This window comes from Myotis nattereri (assembly GCF_964212035.1).
Source record: "Myotis nattereri genome assembly, chromosome: 10".
NCBI lineage: Eukaryota > Metazoa > Chordata > Mammalia > Chiroptera > Vespertilionidae > Myotis > Myotis nattereri.
This window is the reverse complement of record NC_138085.1, coordinates 47942753-47966193: the sequence shown is the minus strand read 5'-3', so window position 1 is coordinate 47966193 and position 23441 is coordinate 47942753. Positions and strand designations below refer to the sequence as shown.

At 36.7% G+C, this 23441-nt stretch overlaps 1 protein-coding gene across 1 annotated transcript in view; it reads left to right on the top strand.

The window, feature by feature from the left end:
* The window catches only part of EHBP1 (EH domain binding protein 1), a 471942-nt gene that overhangs the window by 341440 nt on the left and 107061 nt on the right, over positions 1–23441 (top strand). Inside the window, exons 15-18 of the mRNA XM_081100594.1 lie at positions 12374–12552; positions 13468–13516; positions 14996–15025; positions 17537–18439. Coding sequence (XP_080956720.1) covers positions 12374–12552; positions 13468–13516; positions 14996–15025; positions 17537–18439 — 1161 coding nt within the window. The remainder of the gene's footprint in view (positions 1–12373; positions 12553–13467; positions 13517–14995; positions 15026–17536; positions 18440–23441) is intronic.

Here is a 23441-nt window from a genome sequence, read left to right as displayed (position 1 = left end):
TGAAATTGGTGCTTTAGTTTAGGTTCTAACATTTAAACTTAAGCTATTAATTAGTCTTATCATTTTGCTTTAATACACTCAAAGCTGATATTGGTTGATATAGGGATACTCATTCCCATACCTACATTTCTGCACTGTCTACAACAGTGACTCTGAAATCTTTTTGTCTCAGAACTCCCTGATACTCTTAAAAGTTATTGAGGAAAAAAAGAAAAAAAAAGTTATTGAGAAGATAAGAGAATTTTAGGAAGATTGTGGAGTAAGAAACACCAGAAATCCATCTCCTTATCTAGACAATTGAAATGACAGAATTTGTCTGATCTGTTTTGGAACTCTGGAGTCTGTTGAAACCTTTGGAACTCAGGGGAAGGGTTAGACTTTGATTAATTTCAGCTTCTTAGCTCAGCAATGGCTACTTATCTCCCACCTCCCAACCCCAATATAGGCAGCTATGCACATATTCCTAGAGCAAGCACACAGCTTGCAGGAACCAGGGTGGGCAATAAGGACCCTAGTCCTCAATATATCAGAGATCTGTGTTCTGATTGTTGATTGTAGCTTCTGCTGACAAAAGTTGTTATAAACACACACACACACACACACACACACACACACACACCCCTTTGTTTCAGGTCCTTCCTCAGAGTAAAGCAATTTCTATGGGACTTAAAGGTCTGGTGCTTTCCCCTACTTCATTTTCCTCTTTTCCTCTTTGGAGAGCCAGACTTTAAAAACAAGTACATTCAAAATCAACTGCACACACAGGAGAAATTAGATAATTACCACACATAGCCAGAGAAAGACACAGGGCCAGAAAAGACTTGAGAAGACCTTAAGTTTATACTCAAGCTAATCCATGGCATGGAGATGGCCTAAAACAATTAAATAAGCAAACTAATAATAATCCCATAAATCCTGAGGAAGTTATCATTCCACATCCAATTACCACATAATTACATTCAGATATCCAGTTTTGAACAAGAAAAACAAAAGGGAAAGTATAGCTTACTTATAGGGAAAAAATTAACCAACAGAAACTGTCCCTGAGAAAGACCACATGTTGCACCTACTAGACAAATACTTTAAAACAAGTGTCTTAAAGATGCTCAAAGAATTAAAGGAATATGTGGGGGAAAAAGAGGAAAAAAAGATGTATGAATAAAATGGAAATACCAATAAAGAGAAAAAGACACAAAAGGACACAAAAATAAATTCTAAAGATGAAATACACAAAAACTGAAATTAATAATTCACTAGAGGGATTCAAAGGCAGGTTTGAGCAAGCAGAACAATCAGTGAACCTGAATATAGAACAATGGAAATTATAGCATCTAAAGAACAGAAAGGAAAAATAATAGGGAACAGAACCTAAGGGACCTGTGGGAAAGTGGTTCAATATACTAGTATACATTATGGGAATCCTGGAAGGGGATGAGAGAAATGGGCATAGTGATTTTTTGAAGGAATAATGGCTGAAAACTTCCCAAGTTTGAGGAAAGATATGATTATAAACACCAAGAAAATCAGCTATTCAAATAGGAAGAACTCAAAGAGATCTACACCAAGACACATTCTAAGCCAGTGATTCCCAAAGTGGGCGCTACCGCCCCCTGGTGGGCGCTGCAGCGATCCAGGGGGGCGGTGATGGCCACAGGTGCATTTGTTTTAACTTTTTTTTGTATTACCTTTCTATTCTGAGTTCAATAAATAGTTTCATAATTTCAAACTTCAATGTTTCTAATTTACACCTTTCTTTACTATATTTTACGAAAAAGGTAGAAACATTAATACATATATCTTTCTGTTTAATTGCTATTAAAATTTTTTAAAAATTAATTTCCAGGGGGCGCTGACTAATATTTTTTCTGGAAAGGGGGCGGTAGGCCAAATAAGTTTGGGAACCACTGTTCTAAGCAAACGGTTGAAAGACAAAGAGAATCTTGAAATCAGCAAGAGAGAAGTGATTTGTCAAATGCAAGGAGATCCTCAATGAGATTAACAGTAGATTTCTCATCAGACACTTTGAAGGATACAAGGCAGTGGGTCAGTATATTCAAAGTACAATAACAAAATCCTGTATCTGGCAAAATTGTTTTCAAAGGTGAGAGGGAAATTAAGGCATTCTCAAATACACAGAATCTGAGGGAGTTTGTTTTAAGTCCTGCAGGACATTAGATAGTATATTGAAGCCATATAAAGAAATAAAAGTCTCAGTAAGATAAAAACATGGTTAATTGCAAAAGCTACCGTTATTATAACACAACTAGAGGCCGAGTGCATGAACTCATGCACTGGGGTGGGCGGGGGGCCCCTCAGCCCAGCCTGCCCCCTCTCATAGTTCGGGAGCCCTCAGGGGATGTCCTACTGACGGCTTAGGTCTGCTCCCCTTGGGAAGCAGTCTGCTCCCCTTGGGAAACCGCAGTCTGGCCTCACTCTGCAGGAGGCGACCGGGCTGATCAGGAGAAGGCGCCATCCCCATCACCCTGCTGCTGCTGCCACTGCCGGCTGCTGGCTGCCGCAGCCACCAAGGTGTTTTCATCAACACAGACTCCAGTCCCTTCACCATGAAAAAAATCACAACTTTCTTTAGGCATTTTCAAGATATCTCTTTCATAGGATATGACATTTCTTTCTTTTCTTTTTTTATCCTCACATGAGGATATTTTTCCATTGATTTTTAGAGAGAGTGGAAGAGAGAGGGAAAGACAGAGAGAAACATCAATGTGAGAGGGGCACTTCGATTGGTTGCCTCCTGCATGAGCTCTGACCTGGGCCCCGGCCAGGGAGGAGCCTGCAACATAGGTACATGCCCTTGATCAGAATCGAACCTGGACCCTGTGGTCGACAGGCCAAGGCTCTATCCACTGAGCCAAACCGGCTAGGGCAGGATATGACATTTCTTAGCCCCTCCAGCAGCAGACCTTTGTTTTTTCCTCCAGGAGTGAGGTGGAAAAACCCTAGATCACCTTCTTGGATTCTTATTACCCAAGTTACCAAGAATATTACCAGTGGCATACAGGGAGCTTAGCCAATGAGCAGTCAGAAAAGGTGTTTTCTCTGCAGCTCACACGCAGAGGCCCCCCTATGTGTGTCCACTGGGGGTGTGCTCCGAGCTGCACCGCGGTCGCTGGGAGCAGGCCCCCAGCCCTGTGTGTGTCTGCTGCACCGGTCATGACTATTAAGGCTTGGAGCCGGTCGTGACTGTTAAGGCGTCCCGGATAAATTTGCGTTATATATATATTTTTTGTTTGTTTTGTTTTGTTTTCTCCACAATTTAAGAGACTACTAAATTTAAAATATATATATATATATATATATATATATATATATTGATCTAAAATATAGTATTATTATAACTTTGGTTTACACATTAGGTTTTAAAGACTTAGTCTAAACCAAGAATAGAAAATTTATTAATAATGTTGAGAATTAATTGTATATTGGAATTCCAGTGTGTGAATATGTTGGGTTAAAAAGAAAGATCCTAATTCAACAACCTGATATTACAACATAAGGAACTAGAAAAAGAACAAACTAAACTCGCCTGGCTGGTGTGGCTTAGTGGTTTAGCATCAACCTATGAACCAGAAGGTCACAGTTCGATTCCCCAAGGTTGCAGGCTCTATCCCCATTGGGGGACGTGCAGAGGCAGCAGATCAAAGATTCTATCTCTCTTTCTCCTTTCCTCTTTGAAATCAATAAAAATATATTTTTTTAAAAAAGAACAAACTAAACTCAAAACTAGCAGAGGAAGGAACAATAAATATTAGAGCAACGATAAAGTAGAGAATAGAAAAACAATAGAACAAATGGCGCTGTAATAGCTAGACATTCACATGTAAAAATATGAATCTAAACACAGACCTTACAGTCATCACAAAAATTAATATCAAAATAGATCATAGACCTAAATGTAAAACACAAAACTATAAAATTAGAAGACAACATAGGAGAAAACTTAGACTACTTTGGGTATATATATGTTTTATTGGTTTAAGAGGGAGGTTGTGGGCTCGATCCCCAGTGTGGGGGGCATGCAGGAGGCAGCTGATCAATGATTCCTTGTCATCATTGATGTTTCTTTCTCTCCCTTTCTGTTCCTCTCTGAAATCAATAATAAAAATATATTTTAAAAAGAAAAGATAATTTTAATAGATATTTCAAATAATTTGGAGTTGTCTTTTTTTAATACCACACCAAAACTCAAAAAGGTAGTTTAAGTTATGTACAATGTGGAAACTGAAATAGTGCATTGGTCTTATTTTATTGATGCATGATTTTAGAACTTCATGTATTGTTTCTTTGTAAAACATTGATTTTCCCAACTCTTGAAGATCTTCTAAATGTTGTCACATTTGATTACACAATGTAAAAAGCAACATTTGTTAATATTGCCACCTGCCTTTTCACACAAGTCCTTAAGTCCATCCTTTTCCTCACTTCTGTCGTATGTGAACCTATTTCTACTCTCTATTCTACATAAGTATTAGATATGTTTAGTTTTAGTTCTAGTATCATATTTTATATTATGCTTTTTAATTTTAACATCAGTTCTACATTCTCTATTTTTTTATATTCAATTCTTCTGATATGGGAAGTTTAACTGTTGATTTATTTATTACACATCCCCATATATTGCTTTTCAGTATTACACATCTTCTAGTTTATGCTGAAAAAAGGTACTTTTTGGTTTCTCATTATCTTTGTTACCTTTAAGTAATTTTTAAATTGAATTGGGGAACCGCCATTTTTATTTCATCATTTTAAAACCAGCAATTCCAGGATTCTTCTTAAAGTCCTTTTGCTGTGAAACGTAATGTGAGTGTGAAATATATACAAAAAGTACGTAAGACTTAATACACAGCTTAACAAATTATATTAAGTGAATATCTATTTAAACACCATAAGAGTTAAATCTTTGCAAAAGCTCCAGAAGCTATCTTCTTTTGTGCCCCTTATCCTACACTCTTTCCTCTTTCCTAGAGATAATCACTGTCATAATTTTATTGAAATCACTTTGTTCTTTGCTTTATAGTTTTAAGTATAAATCCTTAAGCAATATGCTTTAGTTTAACTGGTTTCTCATTTTCTTTTTTTATTGAATGTATTGGGGTGACACTGGTTAATAAACTTAAACGGGTTTCAGGTGCACAATACTACAACACATTGTCTTTTCACTATGTTGTGTGTTCACCACCCAAATCAAGTCTCCATCCATCACCATTTATCCCCCCCTATAGCCTCTTTCACCTACCTCCCTTGACCCCTCCTCCCTCCACTCCCGAAATCATCACACTGTTGTCTGTGTCCATGACTTTTTTTGCTCTCTCTTTGCTCAGTCCCTCCACCCTCCCTCACCCAGCCTGACCCCACTCCCCAACAGCTGTCAGCCTGCTCTCTGAGTCTGTCACTGTTTTGCTTGCTAGTTCTTTTTGTTCTTTTGATTCCACATATGAGTGAAATCATATGGTACTTGTTTTTCTCTGACTAACTTATTTCACTAGCATAAAGCTCTCCAGGTCCATCCATGCTGTTGAAAAGGGTAAGATTTCCTTCTTTTTCACAGCTGAGTAGTATTCCATGAATACTCGGGTTGCTTCCAAACTTTAGCTATTGTAAATAGTGTTGCATTGAACATAGAGGTGCATGTATTCTTTCCAATTAGTATTTCAGGTTTCTTTGGATAAATGGCCCGAAGTGGAATCACTGGGTCATAAGGCAGTTGGTTCCATTTTTAATTTCCACAGTGGCTGCACCAATCTACATTCCCACCAACAGTGCACAAGGCAAAAGAAAGATTATAAAAACATTTCAACAGGATCAAAATTGCTCATGAATTAACTAATAAGAGGTGATAGTTGAAGGAGTTCAAAGCTGATTTTGAGACTGAAAGACTAGACAATTGGGACAATAGCTGTATCATTTGCAAACATAATAAAAATGAAGCAGGTTGTAAGGAAAGATTATAATTATGGTTTTGCACATATAGAGTTTGAATTTTATATGGGAGGAAGAACAGCCAGCTGGAAATGTCAACTTGAGATAGATTGAACTATAAATGTATATTTGGGAATCATCTGCATGGAAGTGATAGTTGCAATCCTGGGAGTGAATCAGCTCAAAGTGAGGGGAGAGAAAACTATTTAAAGCAATACCTAGAGGAATATGTGCTTGTATCAGTGGAAGAAGAGGAGACAGCAAAAGAGAAAGCAACTGCCCTGGCCAGATGGCTCTGTTGGTTGGAGCATCATACTGTACACCAAAAGGTTGTGGGTGTGATTCCCAGTCAGGGCACATACCTAGGTTACAGGTCCCATCTCTGATTGGGGTACGTACTGGAGGCAACCAATTGGTGTTTCTCTCTCTCTCTCTCTCTCTCTCTGTCTCTCTCTCTCTCTCTGTCTCTCTCTCTCTCTCTCAATCAATTCATATTTTAAAAAGAGAGCGAGAAAGCAACTATAATCAGAGGAGTAGAGCAAAAAAATGTAATTGAAATTTCTTGCAACTATTAAAATGTAGGAAATTTTGTAATAAGTTATTTGACTTGATTTTTTTAAAAAGAGCCTGTTGTTATTGTTAGTAAGAATAACTAGGTGACTTTACTTTCTTTAATATATAATATGCTATGTTAACAGAAATAATACATTAAGGTGATCTATATCAGAACATAGACCCGTTAAGTGAAACAGTAGCTTCAAGTCCTATTTCTTCTCTACAGTCACCACTTCAAATTGGCTCTATAATCATGGTTGACATTTAACTAGTTCTCAGTTAAACTGAGATCAGTGAAATTTCGTCTATACAGTGGCTTGATTGAGGGAGAACTGGTAGGATCATCTGACTGAGCAGACTGATCATTCTAATCATAAAGTTATAATTAGAATAGCTTTTATAAATTTCCTCTTTCTCTGTGCATAAAAAGGACAACTATAATATCTGTGCCTTACTTTCCCAATATGTTAAATGGAGGTGCCTTCTCATATATTTTGTCATTGCAAAAATACAAGAAATAAGTTTTAAAGAGTTGTTCCAACATTTTAAAGTTTGGTTCTATGCTCAATGGCCAGATTTTTATGTCTTCCTCTCACCAGAAATAGTTGCATTGCCAAAAATTCCAAGTGCCCCATTTTGCACATAGAATATCAAGATTACCTTATAGTTAAAGCTTTGTTTACAGAATTTTTTCTTTATTTTGGAGAAATTAATGTCTTTTAACATTTTCAAAACACTCATATCAGAATTCAAGTGCTAATAATGCATTGGTGGCAGTAATAATAATTGCAGTTAACATTTACTGAATAGTTACTATGTGTCATCCATTGGACTAAGTGTTTTTGCATGAATTTATTGATTTAGCAGTATTTACTGAGTGCCTACTATGTGCCAGGAACTGTTCTGGACCCTTGGGATCAATTAATAAACAAAAACTAAAATCACTGCTATCATAACCCTTTTATTTATGAAGATGATCAGGTAATAAGCATTCTATCTAATAAACGAGAAACATGGTAATTAGCGTACGACCGCTACCCTTCCCATTGGCTAATCAGGGAGATATGCAAATTAACTGCCAGCCAAGATGGCGGCTGGCAGCCAGGCAGCTTGAAACTAACATGAGGCTTGCTTGCTTCAGTGAGAGAGGAAACCAATGTTCCCTGCCTGCTTTGCCGGCCTCTGAGCCTGCAGTTTGGAACATTGTTACAAATATAGAAGCTAAACAAAACCCCAGAAACCTGCTTTCAGTGAGCCGGGATCTCAGAGCTGGAGTTATACATTGTTTCGATTATAGAACCCAAACAAACCAGATTGCTGCTTTCAGCAGCAGAGGCCTCAGAGCTGGAACCAGAGCTAAAGCTGGCCCAAAATAAAAAAAGAAAAAAGAAAAAAAGGAGCAGTTGGGAGCTTCAGTCGGCCTGAAAACAGCCCTCAGCCCCTCATCCAGACTGGCCAGGCACCCCAGTGGGGACCCCCACCCTGAAGGGTGTGTGACCAGCTGCAAACAGCCATCATCCCCTCACCCAGGCTGGCCAGGCACCCCAGTGAGTACCCCCACCCTGAAGGGTGTGTGACCAGCTGCAAACAGCCATCATCCCCTCACCCAGGCTGGCCAGGCACCCCAGTGGGGACCCCCACCCTGATCCAGGACACCCTTCAGGGCAAACCAGCCAACCCCACCCATGCACCAGGCCTCTATCCTATATAGTAAAAGGGTAATATGCCTCCAAGCACCGGGATCAGCGGAGCCACGAGGCCTCCCAGCACCGGGATCAGCGTGACAGGGGGCAGCGCCCAAACCCCCTGATGGCCCTGCAGCTCTGTGTGTGACAGGGGGCGGGGCCACAACCTCCCTATCTGCCCTGCTCTGTTCGTGACGGTAAGGTGCCCCAACCCCATGATGGGCCCTGCTCTGTGCGTGACCTGGGGGAGCTCCCCAACCCCCTGATGGGCCCTGCTCTGTGTGTGACAGGGGGGGGCTACCCAACCCCCTAATCGACCCTGCTCTGTGCGTGACAGGGTAAGGAGCCCCAACCCTCCTGATGGGCCCTGCTCTGTGCATGACAGGGGGCAGCGCCCCAACCCCCGGATTGGCCCTGCTCTGTGCGTGACAGGGGGTGGCGCCGCAACCTCCCCATCTACCCTGCCTTGAGTGTGACAGGGGGCGGTGCCCCAACCCCCCAATCGGCCCTACCCTGAGTGTGACTGAGGGTGACATCGCAACCTCCCAATCCACCCTGCTCTGTGCATGACAGGGGGCGACGCCCCAACTCCCCAATTGGCCCTGCTCTGAGCCTGACCAGGGGCTGCACCTAGGGATTGGGCCTGCCTTCTGCCACTGGGAGCAGGCCTAAGCCAGCAGGGCATTATCTCCCGAGGGGTCCCAGACTGCGAGAGGGCACAGGCCAGGCTGAGGGACCCCTTCTTCCGCCCGAGTGCACAAATTTTTGTGCACCGGGCCTCTAGTCTATACTAATAAAAGGGTAATATGCTAATTAGACCAGACATCTTCTGGACGTCCTTCCAGACATCCTTCTGGACAAAGCCACGGTAATGGGGGCCAAGGGAGAGGCAGTTAGGTGCAATCAGGCCAGCAGGGGAGAGCAGTTAGGGGGATCAGGCCAGCAGGGGAGAGCAGTTAGGGGTCATCAGGCCAGCAGGGGAGAGCAGTTAGGGGCAATCAGGCAGGCAGGCAGGTGAGCGGTTAGGAGCTAGTGGTCCTGGATTGTGAGAGCACCACTGCCGGTCATCCCCCGAGGGGTCCAGGATTGGAGAGGCTGCAGGCCGGCTTGAGACCCCCTCCCCCATGTATGAATTTCGTGCACCAGGCCTCTAGTTAACAATAAGCATATTTTGGAAATAACCAAAATAAAGTGTATGGACCATAAGAAGATAATAAGCTACGGAAAAAAAATAGAGCAAGGTAAGGGGAGTCAGGAGAGCCTAGTTGGGTTTGGGTGATCGAGATGGGTTGTGTTATTAATTAAGGTGTTCAAATGGAGATGATTGCATTGGAGTTAACCATGCAGATATCTAAGAGGAGAGCATCTAGGCAAATGGAACAATCTGTGCAAACGCAATAAGATGGGACCATGTCTGGGGTATGCTGGATGGGATCAGGGAGAAGTAGATCTTGTCACTACAACAACACTATGAGTACCATTACAATCCCCGTTTATAGATGAGGGAACTGAGACAAAGAAGTGGAACAACCTGCCACATTTACTACAAAATCAGGAGCCAGCAATAGCAAGAAGGTTTCAAACTGACTTACCTGCTTAGTTCTTTGTGACCCTCTGCAAAATATAAGATGAAAGGTCAGTAGTTGTGAAGTAGATGACTTCATTGAAAAATGGCTATACTTCAATTTTCTGCAATTTCTAGTGCTTGTGATTTCATCAAAGTTTCTTCAATACATATGACTTATTTTTATTGTGAGATGTTTTAATATAAGGGTTTGGTGTTAGGGTAAGTCCAAAGTTTAGTTTAGTTCTTCCAGTCTTTTCATACTGAGCCTTTCTTAGAAACAGGATATATTCAAAATCATAATGACATGGTATGTTTTCTTTAATTTTTAAGTACAGAAAAACACTCTCAGTGGTTCTCAACCTGTGGGTCGTGACCCCTTTGTCAGTCGAACGACCCTTTCATAGGGGTCGCCTAAGACCATCCTGCATATCAGATCTATTTACATTACGATTCATAACAGTAGCAACATTACAGTTATGAAGTAGCAATGAAATAATTTTATGGTTGGGTCACAACATGAGGAACTGTATTTAAAGGGCCAGAAGGTTGAGAACCACTGCTAGATTGTAATATGATGATGACATATGTACATTACTTATGTACATGCTACTGATGATTAGAGTGAATCAATGTAATGATAGTTGCAGGTTAGTGGCCCATCTACATGCTACCCATACTTGGAATAAATCAATGCTTTAAAATAATAATTCGATACAGAAAAATATTTTATTCTGTTTTTAAAAATTAAATTTATTGACGTAACACTGGTTAATAACATCATATAAATTTCAGGTGTATGACATTATAATTTGGTACATTATACTCTATTATGTGCTCACCATCCAAAGTCTAGTTTCCTTCCATTACCACATATCTGATCACCTCTACCCAGTTTGTCCTCTCTCCACCTACTTCCCTATAGTAACCACCATTCTGTTGTCTATATCTATTAGTTTGTAATTTCATTTGTTATTTTTTGTTTTATATTCCACATTATGCAGTTTTTGTTCTTTTCTAACTGACTTATTTCACCTAGCATAATACTTTCAAGATCCATCCATGTTGTCCCGAATGGCAATATTTAGTCTTCTTTTATGGCTAAATAATATTCTGCATATTTACGAAATCATCTGTAGAGGGACACTTAGGTTGTTTCCATATCTTGGCTATTATAAATAATGCTGCAATGAACATAGGGGTATTTATATGTATATGAATTAGTGTTATCAGATTTTTCAGGTATGTATCCAGAAGAGAAAGTGCCAGATCACAAAAATTATTTCAATAAAAACAATCCTTTAAATAATAGAAAATCTAAGAAAAAATGTGTTTATGCCCAGTTTATCAATCTCCTAGCTCAATCATAGACTGCTTGCCACTCTATTTTCAAGTTAAGAGGGATTTGAAAGTCACAAATATGACCTGTGAATTATTCAGCATTGACTTTGTATAGACTATTTAGAGAACAATACTTCAATAGATTCTTTGTTTTTTTACATAATCTGTTCATCTGACAGTTAATAAAAAAGTAAGAAATTATATCCTTGGTGTTCTTTAGTAGTCTTCCACAGGAAGAGTGAATGCATAAATCATGGTTTTGTGGGGCTGATAATTTTAATTGTCTAGCACTAGCATGCTTTTGTCAAGTGGGGGCATCATTGGTCTTTTTTAAACAAGCTGTGTGGCAAGAATAATTTGCTTGTTAAACTTAAATGATATTAGGGATAAATAATTATTCTCCTTTCACCTTATTTTAGAGGGCCTCTATATTATGTCTATAGCCAATACTCTTAACTGATAGCAAGATTCAAAGTCCAGAAACATTTAATAGTCTTCTTTTTAAGTTTTCAATTGTATCAGTCTCTACAGTTACCATCACAAAATGTGGTTGTTACACAGTAAAAGAAAATGGCATTGTTTTAAGAATAATTAGAGTTTAGGTAAAAATCTTATTTTGTGGTCTAAGTTTGCTGTCATCGTTGTTTTAAGTATATGAACAAGGAAAAGCCAAGTGTATGCTTCAGATTTAAAACACATGCATACAAACATGTACTCCTAAGTGACTTAATATTTAAAAGTAGTTATAACTGATAATTAGAAGATATTTTGAGCAAATCCAAATTACATATTGTTGTGTTACTAACACCTGACTATTGATAATAACTCTAAATTTGTTTTGTCATCTTTAAATTTATGTAAGAATACATTTGATTATGATTATCATTCTGCTATCTACATTGCATATGATTACTATGTTTTGATCTCTCCATTACTAACAATTTGTGTCACAGTTAGACTTCCAAATACATTATTCTTTAGTCAAAAAAAGAACTATATTTGTACATGATTGCATGTGGGCAAATTTTTTTTAGGGTGTGCAAGTTATACATATATTCATCCTGAAATGTTGAAATATTTTAATACAATGTTTCCACTAATCTTGCATACCTACATCTTTGCCAGGTGAATGCCATAGGATAATAACTTATAATTCATGTTTCTTTCTTTGGGATTACAGTTGCCTTGAATTGACAGTTTTGAAGGACCTAAACTTACATCGAAGGGTTCAAATGATCTAGAAAGGTCATTTAATATTAATTTTCTATTATAATCTTTTTCTTTTTTCTAGCCAAGTCCTATACCAAGTCCTATTTTGGGGCGAAAGCCAAATGCTAGTCAGTCACTGCTTGTATGGTGCAAAGAAGTTACGAAAAACTATCGGGGAGTAAAAATCACAAATTTTACTACATCCTGGAGAAATGGTTTATCTTTTTGTGCAATATTACACCACTTTAGACCGGATTTAATGTAAGTAAAAATTTTTCATTCCCTATAAATATTTTGTAAATAAAAGATAGCTTTAAAAAAATAAAATAATTTTAACACGTGTCCTGAAATACTTGACTTCATATTTCTTTTTTATTACCTACACCTCTTCTTTTTGAAAGAAATGCATGCCACCCTAGCTGGTTTGGCATAGTAGATAAGAGTGTCAGCCTGTAGACTGAAGGATCCCAGTTACGGGCACATGCCCGGGTTGTGGGCTTTATCCCCAGTAGGGGGCGTGCAGGAAGAAGCAAATCTATGATTCTCTCCCATCATTGATGTTTCTGTCTCTCCCTCTCCCATCCTCTCTGAAATTAATAAAAATAAATTGTTTAAAAAAGAAAGAAATGCATGCCAGAAAAAAAAAGTCCTTCCTTCTTGATACCTAAAAAATCTGTTTTTTAAAAAATTATTTTTCTTCTTAATCTCATACAAAGAACTTACTTTAAATTATTATAAAAATTGGGTTAGTGTTTCAACAATAAAGATTTTTTTAAAAATTTAGAAAGAGAAGTAGATGAAAAAAGAAATTGGGTTAGTGTTAAAATTATATGACACAAAGAAACCTGTAGCTCTTTGTACATTGACAAGGTATTGCCTCATGGTTTGTTTGGTTGTCAAGGCTATTTGGTTGTCAAGGCTAGTCTCTGGTTCCCTGCCTTAACTTCTCTTATGGAAAGCTTCAGGCAATGAAACATGTAATCACTGTTTTTGTGTTTGTTTGTTTGTTTATTTTTGTTCATTTCCCACATAATTAGTTTTGTTGGTTGAATTGCTGTGAAGTTGCTAGTTACTCTTGGGTATTATTGAGTGTCAAATTTTTAGATTCAGTTTGTTTTAAAAATAGCTGTTTTGTAAAATACTGTATATATCCTACTGTGCCATTTTCTCCCTCAGTGACTACAAGTCTCTGAATCCTCAAGATATTAAAGAGAACAACAAAAAGGTAAGAATTGCCAAGAAAAAAAAAGTTGTAGTTTTGGCTTCTCTGTAGGCTTTTATTAATTTGGTGGAAGTGAGATTGTTTGCGAGGTCACAACTGCAGCTCTCAGAAGGTAGTCCCCTTCCTGCAGTTCAAATAGGATGCATGGCTTATTCTAGTTGGTTATGGCCTTTAAAGATCACGAGTGCCAGTCTGGTATCAGATTATACTATGTGTATGAACTTCATTACCTGTTAAATATTTGTTAAACCATATTGCTTTTATTCAGAATTTAGCTTTTAAAAAGTGCACCCATAGTGGTTGTGCCATAAATTATTATGAGTTTAGAAAAATCTGTTGGGAGAGGATGAGGTCAGGAACCTAAAGCCAAAAAAGAATGCCTGTGTTCCTAGAAACAAAATGATATGAACATTGGTTTCTTTTTTTATTTTCTGGTAAACTGCAATTTCCCCCCATATGATTAATTAATATACTGAGCTCAGAGCTTCCCAATTGGTATCTGGGGGATATCGATTCTTTCAGCCTTCAAGGTAGTTGTGCAAGGGCTGAATTGCTAGAGCCTTCCAGGGCCAGCTGAGTTATGGCAGCAGGCTGACTTAACAACTTCCCTCATAGCACAATATTACAGTCTGTGCACCTTGAAATGAAAAAACAGGGAATCATCTAACTCAACACACAGTAGTACTCAGTGTTATTGTTTTGGGGAGGTAGGGGTTGTGCTTAATTGAATTCTTCAACTGCTAAGTTAATGAAATGTATTGTCTCAGAACCGGAGTTCCTAACCTGGGGCTATGGACAGAACTCAGGGGATCTTTGAACATGGCTAGTGGAAAAAATATATTTTCCTCAAATTTTTAACTAAAAGTTAGCATTTCCTCCAATTATAAATTTAGGCAACAATCTACTGTAGGATCAGCCATGACTGAGACTTTATCACCTTTAGAATTTCAGATATTTTCAGTCACTGTACAGCTGTAAATATCTACCAATACCTTTTAAGTTCATCATTTCTTCAAAATTACAGTAGTTAATGCATTTATAAAAGCACATATATTACTGTTTCTCAAACTGAATTTTGCTAATATTTTCATAGTTTTATTTTTAAATATAATTGGCTTCTTTTATAATTCCTATGTATTTTATACATGTAAAACATTATTCTGAGAAGGGATTCATTGCCAAAAGAATTCATGGGATAAAGTGATTAATAATTATTTAGATTATTAAAACCACCAGTAATAAAATGTCTGTAAAGGAGACTTTGATAGAAGTTCAATTAACTAAGTCAAAATATTTTTTTTTACTTTTATTGCTCTCTAATACCAAAAATTTGTATTACTGTTAAAAAATTCTTATTTATTTGCAAATGTATTGTTACTATGTTGGCCATAAGGAAATACATTTAAAAACTGTCCATTTTTAATTGAAATATGTTACCCAAGAAAATCTAATCTTAAAAAAACAATATGATTTTCTTTATAGAAATCACCTTTATGGTGGGCATGCTGCAAAGTAAGTCATTCTCATAAAATATTTTCTGTATAATTTTAGAGAGCTTATATCTATTGTATAATTTTAGAGAACTTGTTTTTCATCGATTAAATTATATCTTTAGATATGACAGTTCTTTACTTGCGTTTTTGCATTTGAATAAAATATTAAGCTAATTTAAATGCAGATAGAAGCATTATAAATCATTATTTTTATTAAGTGAAGCTTTCAGGTTACTGTTTAAAATTTTGAAAAGGAAACGTTTTTATCTAAATAATTTTTAAGAGTATGCGAACTCATTAAGGCTTAAGCCACTCTTCTTTACATTATTTTTTTCAGGAACTTAATAATGATGAGCATACCTTTGATTTACACATTATGACATAAAGGAGAATATCCTATTAAATTTTTTCTCAATTAGATCTTTCAGGGCAGATAATCATGTCTTGAAAGCATTTTAATTTTAATGATCCTATTCATTGCACGATTCAAATAGTTGTTGTTATACAGTCTTTTCTTTTCATCACTTTGCAACTTCTTACCTAATATCTACATTGAGTATCAGTTGCTACCTGCAGATTTATTTCCGGCTTCACACAGTTCTTCCTGATAACCCCATCTGCCCTTGATTGAACTTAAAGCAGCAGGAGAAACAATGCCTATGTTTTAAGTTCCATACAGATGTATAACATAACTAGCAATGATTCCTCCTTACCAATTAAGTAATATCTAGGACCGAATAAAACAATTTTCTCTCAAATACCTCTTTTTTCTCCCCACACTAATAGCTAAAAAGATAGTAGGTGGTTGACCATAGCAGAAGAGGTTTACCTATGGGAAAATTCCTTTAAAAGTCTTGACCTCGCTTATAAGAAACCTGGTTTGTCTTTAAATGTTTTTCTTTAGTGCAATTAGTGTGCATAAAATGAAATGCTACATGAAGCAGAACACCAGCAGGAGATTCCCCACAAGGAAGCTAATCATTTTTCCCAGGTCTGTAAAAAGTGCTGAATAAAAAAGGTATTTACCTGTGACATCTGATCTTAACCAATATGTCAGTGTTTTAGATAATTGGGAAATGTTTAGAATACTGCTTGTGGTGCTTTTCCTGATGGTCTGCAATTGATGCCTGTTAATCTAGTTGTCAAGACACATAAGGAGGAAAATGACTTTAATTTTCCTAAAACATGTAAAGTAACAAACAGGCCTAAACATGCACACCAACTGAGACATTCTCTCAAGTAAATATTTTGAGGTACCTATATTATGAAATATAGGGCTATGAAAATTGAAGTGGTTTTAATATCGCAGTTTCCTTTTCCTTTTCTTTCTAACGTATTCCATAACATTTATTAAACTACTGGAAGAATACAAAAAAGACAAGGATTAAGTTCAAAGGTAGTGATGCACTTTAACACGTAAGTGCAAAAGACTGATTTCTTCTTGTTACATGATTTCCTAATGTGTTGTTTTTTTTTAAGAAAAACTTTGAGTTATGATCCTACATCTTGGTTGTTACAAAGATAGGTATTTTATATCCCAAAGTAAGAATATAACTAAAGGATCTTTACTTTCTCCAAGAATATGTCTAAACCTTAAACCATATTATTAATGCTTCCTAGCAACGCAATGCTGTTTTCAAGGGTTAGGTCAGGATACTAATAATTAATTGTAAATTGAGAAACAGCTTTGATTCTTCAAAACTAGAAAAACCTGAAATGCCACAGTCACTTAAAGGCTAACAAAAATAATACAGTGCCGCCTCACATCTTCAACTTCTCAAAACATTTTATTCTTTCCAAAATGGATGAAGTGAAATTAAGTCCCTCTTTTAATTATGAAAATCAATTTCAATTGGGCATTTAAAAAGTTGCTATGTTTGTAGACTTGTTTTATACTAGGTAATCTAGGAGTTAGTTCTTTTGGAGTATCCAGCTGTATTTATTCTTCATGAGTCACTTCAGTTACATGACCATGGAAAAGAGAGTTTGATAGGAATGATAAAGTCCAAATGAACTATTTCTTATAACTTAATTCCTTATCTTAAAAAATAAATTCTAAGGTTTATTTTGTTTGTTTTAACTCTCTTTTTTTGCTTATTTTCTTTATTGGAAAATAAAATAAGATGCAGATAGAACCACATTCCATTTGATATTAAGGAAATTTCTCTGGGATCTACCCCACTTTTACAAATTTATGACTTGGAATTTTGTTTTGCTCATGTATTTGTCATGTACCCTCCAACAACAAAAATCCACTAAAATTATGCTGCTTGTTTTTTTATGATAACTTAATTTTATTCATTTTTTAAACTTAATTTTGATATTTAATTTACATATAACATTATATTAGTTTCAGGTGTACAACATGTTTCAATATTTGAATCACTGTGAAACATTCCCCACATTAAGTTTAATTAACATTCGTTGTTTTTTGTTTGTTTGGGGTTGTTTGGGGGTTTTTTTGCTGTTTTTAAAATGTATGGAATATCTGAACTGTTCAATATATCTTTTGTTTTTCCTTCCTTTGAAGGCATATGATGGATTTGCCAGCATAGGAATTTCCCGGTTATTGGAACCTTCTGACATGGTCTTATTAGCAATTCCTGACAAACTGACTGTTATGACTTATCTCTATCAAATAAGGGCACATTTCAGTGGCCAAGAACTAAATGTTGTTCAGATAGAGGAAAACAGCAGTAAAAGCACATATAAAGTTGGAAACTATGAAACAGATACAAACAGTTCTGTTGATCAAGAAAAATTCTATGCAGAGCTTAGTGATTTGAAACAGGAACCTGAACTGCAGCAGCCTACCAGCACAGCCGTAGACTTCTTATCACAGGACGACTCTGTATTTGTAAATGATAGTGGGGTTGGAGAGTCAGAAAGTGAACATCAGACTCCTGATGATCATCTTAGTCCAAGCACAGCCTCCCCTTACTGTCGCAGGACTAAAAGTGACACAGAACCCCAAAAGTCCCAACAGAGCTCTGGAAGGACTTCAGGTTCCGATGACCCAGGAATATGTTACAGTACGGATTCAACTCACGCGCAAGTTTTGTTAGGCAAGAAGAGGCTATTGAAAGCTGAGACATTAGAATTAAGTGATTTATATGTTTGTGATAAAAAGAAGGATGTGTCTCCACCCTTTATTTGTGAGGTGACAGGTGAGCCAAAGCTTCAGACTCTGGACATCAGTAGTAACTTGGAGCAAGAAAAATTAGAGAATTCTGGACCCTTAGAATGCAGAACAGATCCTGAATCACCTATCCGAAAAACAAGTTTATCTCCCACATCTAAACTTGGATACTCATACAATAGAGATGCAGATCTTGTGAAGAAAAAGCATATTTCCCTGAGGCAGACAGAGTCTGATCCAGATGCAGATAGACCCACTTTAAATCATTCAGATCATTCTGCAAAAACAGTCCAGGTGAGTTGGAATGATGAATACATATATTTAGTTCATAGTTATTCTTTTTCTTTTTGTATTCATAAAATACTTTAAAATGTTAAAAATGATTAAAGGTGGCCCTGATTGGTTTTGCTCAGTGGATAGAGCGTTGGCCTGCGGACACAAGGGCCCCAGGTTCGATTCTGGTCAAGGGCATGTACCTTGGTTGCGGGCACATCCCCAGTGGGGGGTGTGCAAGAGGCAGCTGATCGATGTTTCTCTCTCATCGATGTTTCTCATCGGTGTTTCTAACTCTCTATCCCTCTCCCTTCCTCTCTGTAAAAAATCAATAAAATATAAAAAAAAATAATTAAAGGTAAAGTGTAATTCCCATTATATAAAAAAACTGAATATACCTGCTCTTCATTTAAAATTTATGATACAGTATTTTAAGCCTAAAAATAAATTCCAATTTCAACATTGAAGGATAAATAATGTCATCCTCTCTTTTCTTTTTAAATATGCTTTTATTGCTTTTAGAGACAGAGGAAGAGAGAGGGAGAGAGAGAGAGAAACATTGATCCCTGCCTCCTGCAAGCCCCCAAATGGGGATGGAGCTGCAACCCAGGCTTGTGCCCTGATGGGGAATCAATCAATGACCACTCAGAGTGCATGGAACAACGCTCAACCAACTGAGCCACACCAGCCAAGGCTGTCAACTTATCTTTTTTCATATTTATTCATTCATTTGGTAGAGGGAGAGAGAGAGAGAGAAAGAGAGAGAAACATCAATTTGTTGTTCCACTTACTTATGTATTCATTGGTTGCTTCTTGTATGTGCCCTGATCAGATAGCGAACCCACCTTAGCATATCAGGACAACGTTCTAACTGGCTGAGCTACTTGGCCAGGGCCGAATATCAACTTTCAAATCAAAGTATTATTAACCTATAAAAGCAGAATATCTTACTTAAGAATAATTAAAAGATGTTTCAGTATTTCATTTAGTAACAATATCATTCTGAAATGTATAAAGACAAGTTAAATACCATTTAAAGCATTTTCTTCAAATGTTTCAGTTGCATTATAATTGATCTTTCAATCCCATCATTACTTGTAGATAAAAATTCCAGTGGCATCCAACTTCTCCTCATGAGAAAATGATACAGATTTGACCTTACGATATTGACTGTATTTAATTGAATCTATAGTACCATCAATTATAATATATATCATTATTTTATGAACCACAGAAAAGAAAAACACTGTCAATAAACTATGATACATGTTTTTCTTATCACATAGAATTTTTATTTTATACCTGTTGAAAGTTCTTTTAGATTTATTTAGGTATATAATGTTTCTTAATCAGATATCACATATATATAAAAAGGAAATTTTAAGCAAAATAAATTAAGGTATAATAAATTTAGAATTAGAATTTAGAATCCAGCTCTTCTGAATCATTTTTTGATATAAAGCTTTGGGCGTTCCTGTTTTCCTGCAGTGTTATCCTCTGTGCCTTCAGAAGTATTACATTACAGCAGTGTTTCTCAAAAGTATGATCAGTGACCACTGATACTCTCCAAGATTCTTTCAGAGAGCCCCAAAGTTGAAACTATTTTCACAATAATACTAGAACATTATTTACCTTTTTCACTTTTATTCTCTCACAGTGTACAGTGGTATTTTCTGGAGACTACATAATTTGTGATATCTCAACAAATCAAATATATAAGTATATAATAGAAAATATAAAAATATAATGGCATTCTCATTTCTTGAAGTTTTTATTGGACTACTAGAGGCCCGGTGCATGAATTCGTGCATGGATGGAGTCTGGCCAGCCCACCCCAATGGAGGCCAATAGGGGGCGGGGCTGGCTGGCCCCACCTCCGATTGGGGTGTTGGGGGCCAATGTGGGGCTGGGCCGGCCAGGGAGTGGGGGGTTGATGAGGGCCCAGATCAGGCTGATTGGCTGCCGCAGTGTGCATCATAGCCACCAGTCATTCTGGTCTTTCCACCGTTACAGTCACTGGGCTTTTTTATGTATAGATTTTATTAGAATAACATCTAATGGGTTTATTATAGCTGTTTCTAAAGGAATAAATCAGCAACTATTTTTAAAATTTCTTCATTTTAATTTTTGAAATGACAAATATCAATAGGTATAACCTACATAAGCAAAAGCTTTTTGGGATTCTCTATAATTTTTAAGCATATATAGGGATTATGAAACCAAAAGTTTGAAAACCTCTGAATTACAGCATTTCTCCACAGTTGTCTCTAGATTTTTCTTTTCAGTAATACTCATTGATAATAGCACTTTCTTGATCTTATTGGAAGGCCCCAACAAAAGATTTTTAGATAATAACCTGGAGTTAATTTCCATTCTCTGAAGTAGTTGTTAACTGAAACATCAAGGAATTGCAGTCATATCACCAAAAATATCAAATAGATACATATGTAGGCATTAATGACTGTTATCTTAACTACCACTTGTATAGCAGAGATGCCATCCATTTTAACTTTTCAGAGGTGTTAAGGAAAAATGTGCCTCTTAGGATCAAAGAAATATAGTAGTAGTTAACAAAGCAAGCCCTGTTCTCCTAATCAAAATTTTCAAATCAAAGGTTTTAAGTACACGAACTTTCAGGACAAAAGAGCCTTCAGGACATCATAATGTCCATACATAGTAGATAATCAACAAACATCAAGTGATTGACAATTGCAGAATTCGGTGAGCCTAAGTTCTAATATCGAATATAGGTTTTTCTTTCACTCCTAATTTTTTTTTTATCCTTACCCAAGGATATGTTTATTGATTTTTGGAGGGAGGGAGGGAGAGAGAGAGGAGTCGGGGGAGAGACAGAGAGAGAAGAGCACCGGTGTGAGAGAGAAACACTGATTGGTTGCCTCCTGTACACACCCCAATGGGGGATTGAACCCAAAACTTAGATATGTGCCCTGACCCGGAATCAAACCTGTAACCTTTTGGTGCATGGGACAACGCTCCAACCAACTGAGCCATCTGGCCAGAGCTTTAATTTTGATTGTTAGGGTAAATAGGTTTAGTTAAATATAGAAATTAATTAATATTTAGAATTTTAAATTACTCTGGACTGAGAATCACTAAACCTGGATTCTCATTTTCGCATTGCCAATGATTAACATGCTAGTAACATGTTAACTGTTAACTAGCCATTTAAATTCTGTAAATCTTATTTTCCATATATGTAAAATAAAATTATCTCTGAGAGCCCTTTTAGCCATAAAATTCTATCATGCTGTGATTTTATTCAGATGACTGAAGTCATGTACAGTAAATCCATAGGATGATAGAAGTAGCAACTATTTACAACTCTATATATGTTTGTTTATTGACCATTAGTTTATTGGTCAAAATTTTATTTTGGATAAATTTAAATTATCTTGGCAAAAGTATTGCTTGGCATTAAATAGTTTTAATATGAATGTTGATGCTTTATAGATTTTGTTTTTGTTGTTCTTTAACTTTTCAGAGATGGTGTTTTGGGGTTTGGTGTGTGTGTGTGTTTTATATAGCAGCTAAATTCTGAACACCTAAAAATGTTTTTCTTTTTCTTTTTTGTACTGTGTTTCATCAGTTTTAAGATATGCATCTTTTTATAATTCTCTGAAATCAAGATGTTACTTATAATAAATAGTATGTTAGAGTTTAATTGACAGTGTTCTTTCTTAGTAGTTCATAAAATAATGGTGAATCTAATAATGGTATTAGATTAGAGGAAATTTGATAATGTAGTGTGACTATAGAGACTTGGCAAAGTCATAATGTTGCACATTTGAGTGCTCATACATGAGATTACCATTGTATATCTTACACATTTCTTAAATTTACAACTAAGGAGGTAAGTGATTGAATCCTATTTTATATATGGAAAATGGGGGTTTACAGAGTTGCCTAAGATCATATAATAAGCACTAATGTTCGGACTGGAACCCAACCTTATCTTGCTCCAAAGTCTATGCTCATAAATTTTATGGTCACAATATCTCATTTTTTTTTATGATGATAGCACTAAGAATAATCATATTTCATATGTAAAGCAGATAGCTTTACTGAAAGCCAATTTAGCCATGCACATTAAGTTGCATAAAATGTTAATCTCATAAATTCTACCTCCAGGAATTTTTCCTAAGGAGATATTCAGAACTGTACATAAGAATTTACTACAAGTCCCTGGCCAGGTGGCTCATTTGATTAGAGGATCATCCCATACACCTAAAGGTTGTGGGTTTGATTCCCAGTCAGGACATATACCTAGGTTGCAGTTCAATCCCTGGTTGGGGATATGGGAGGCAAGCAATTAATATTTTTCTCTCTCACATCAATGTTTCTCTCTCTCTCTCTCTCTCTCTCTCTCTCTCTCTCTCTCTCTCTCTTCCCCTCTCTCTCTCCCTCTCTCTCTCTCTCTCCCTCTCTCTCTCCCTCTCTCTCTCTCTCTCCCTCTCTCTCCCCCCTCCCTCCCTCCCTCCCTCTCTCTTTCTCTCTCCCCTTTCCTCCGTTTCTAAAATCAATAAATATGAGGATTAAAAAATAAACTACAAGGTACAAAGCCATAGTAATCAAAATAACGTGGTACTGGGATAAAAACAGACATATAGATCAATGGAACAGAATAGAGAGCCCAATGGGGTAAAGATAGTCTATTCAATAAAAAGTGTGGGAAACTTGGATGGACAACATGCAACATAATGAAAGTTGATCATCTTACACCATACACAAGAGTAAACTCAAAATAGATTAAAGACTTAAATGTTAGACTCGAAACCATAAAAATTCTAAAAGAAAACATAGGCAATAAAATCTCCAACATTTCTCTTCGGGATATTTTTTCTGATATATCAACTCAGACATGGGAAACAAAAGAAAAAAAACACAAATGGGACTTTATCAAATGAAAACATTTTTGCACAGCAAAGGGAAACATTAACAAAACAAAAAGACAACCCACTGAATGAGAACATATTCATCAATACATCTGATAAAGGCTTAATAT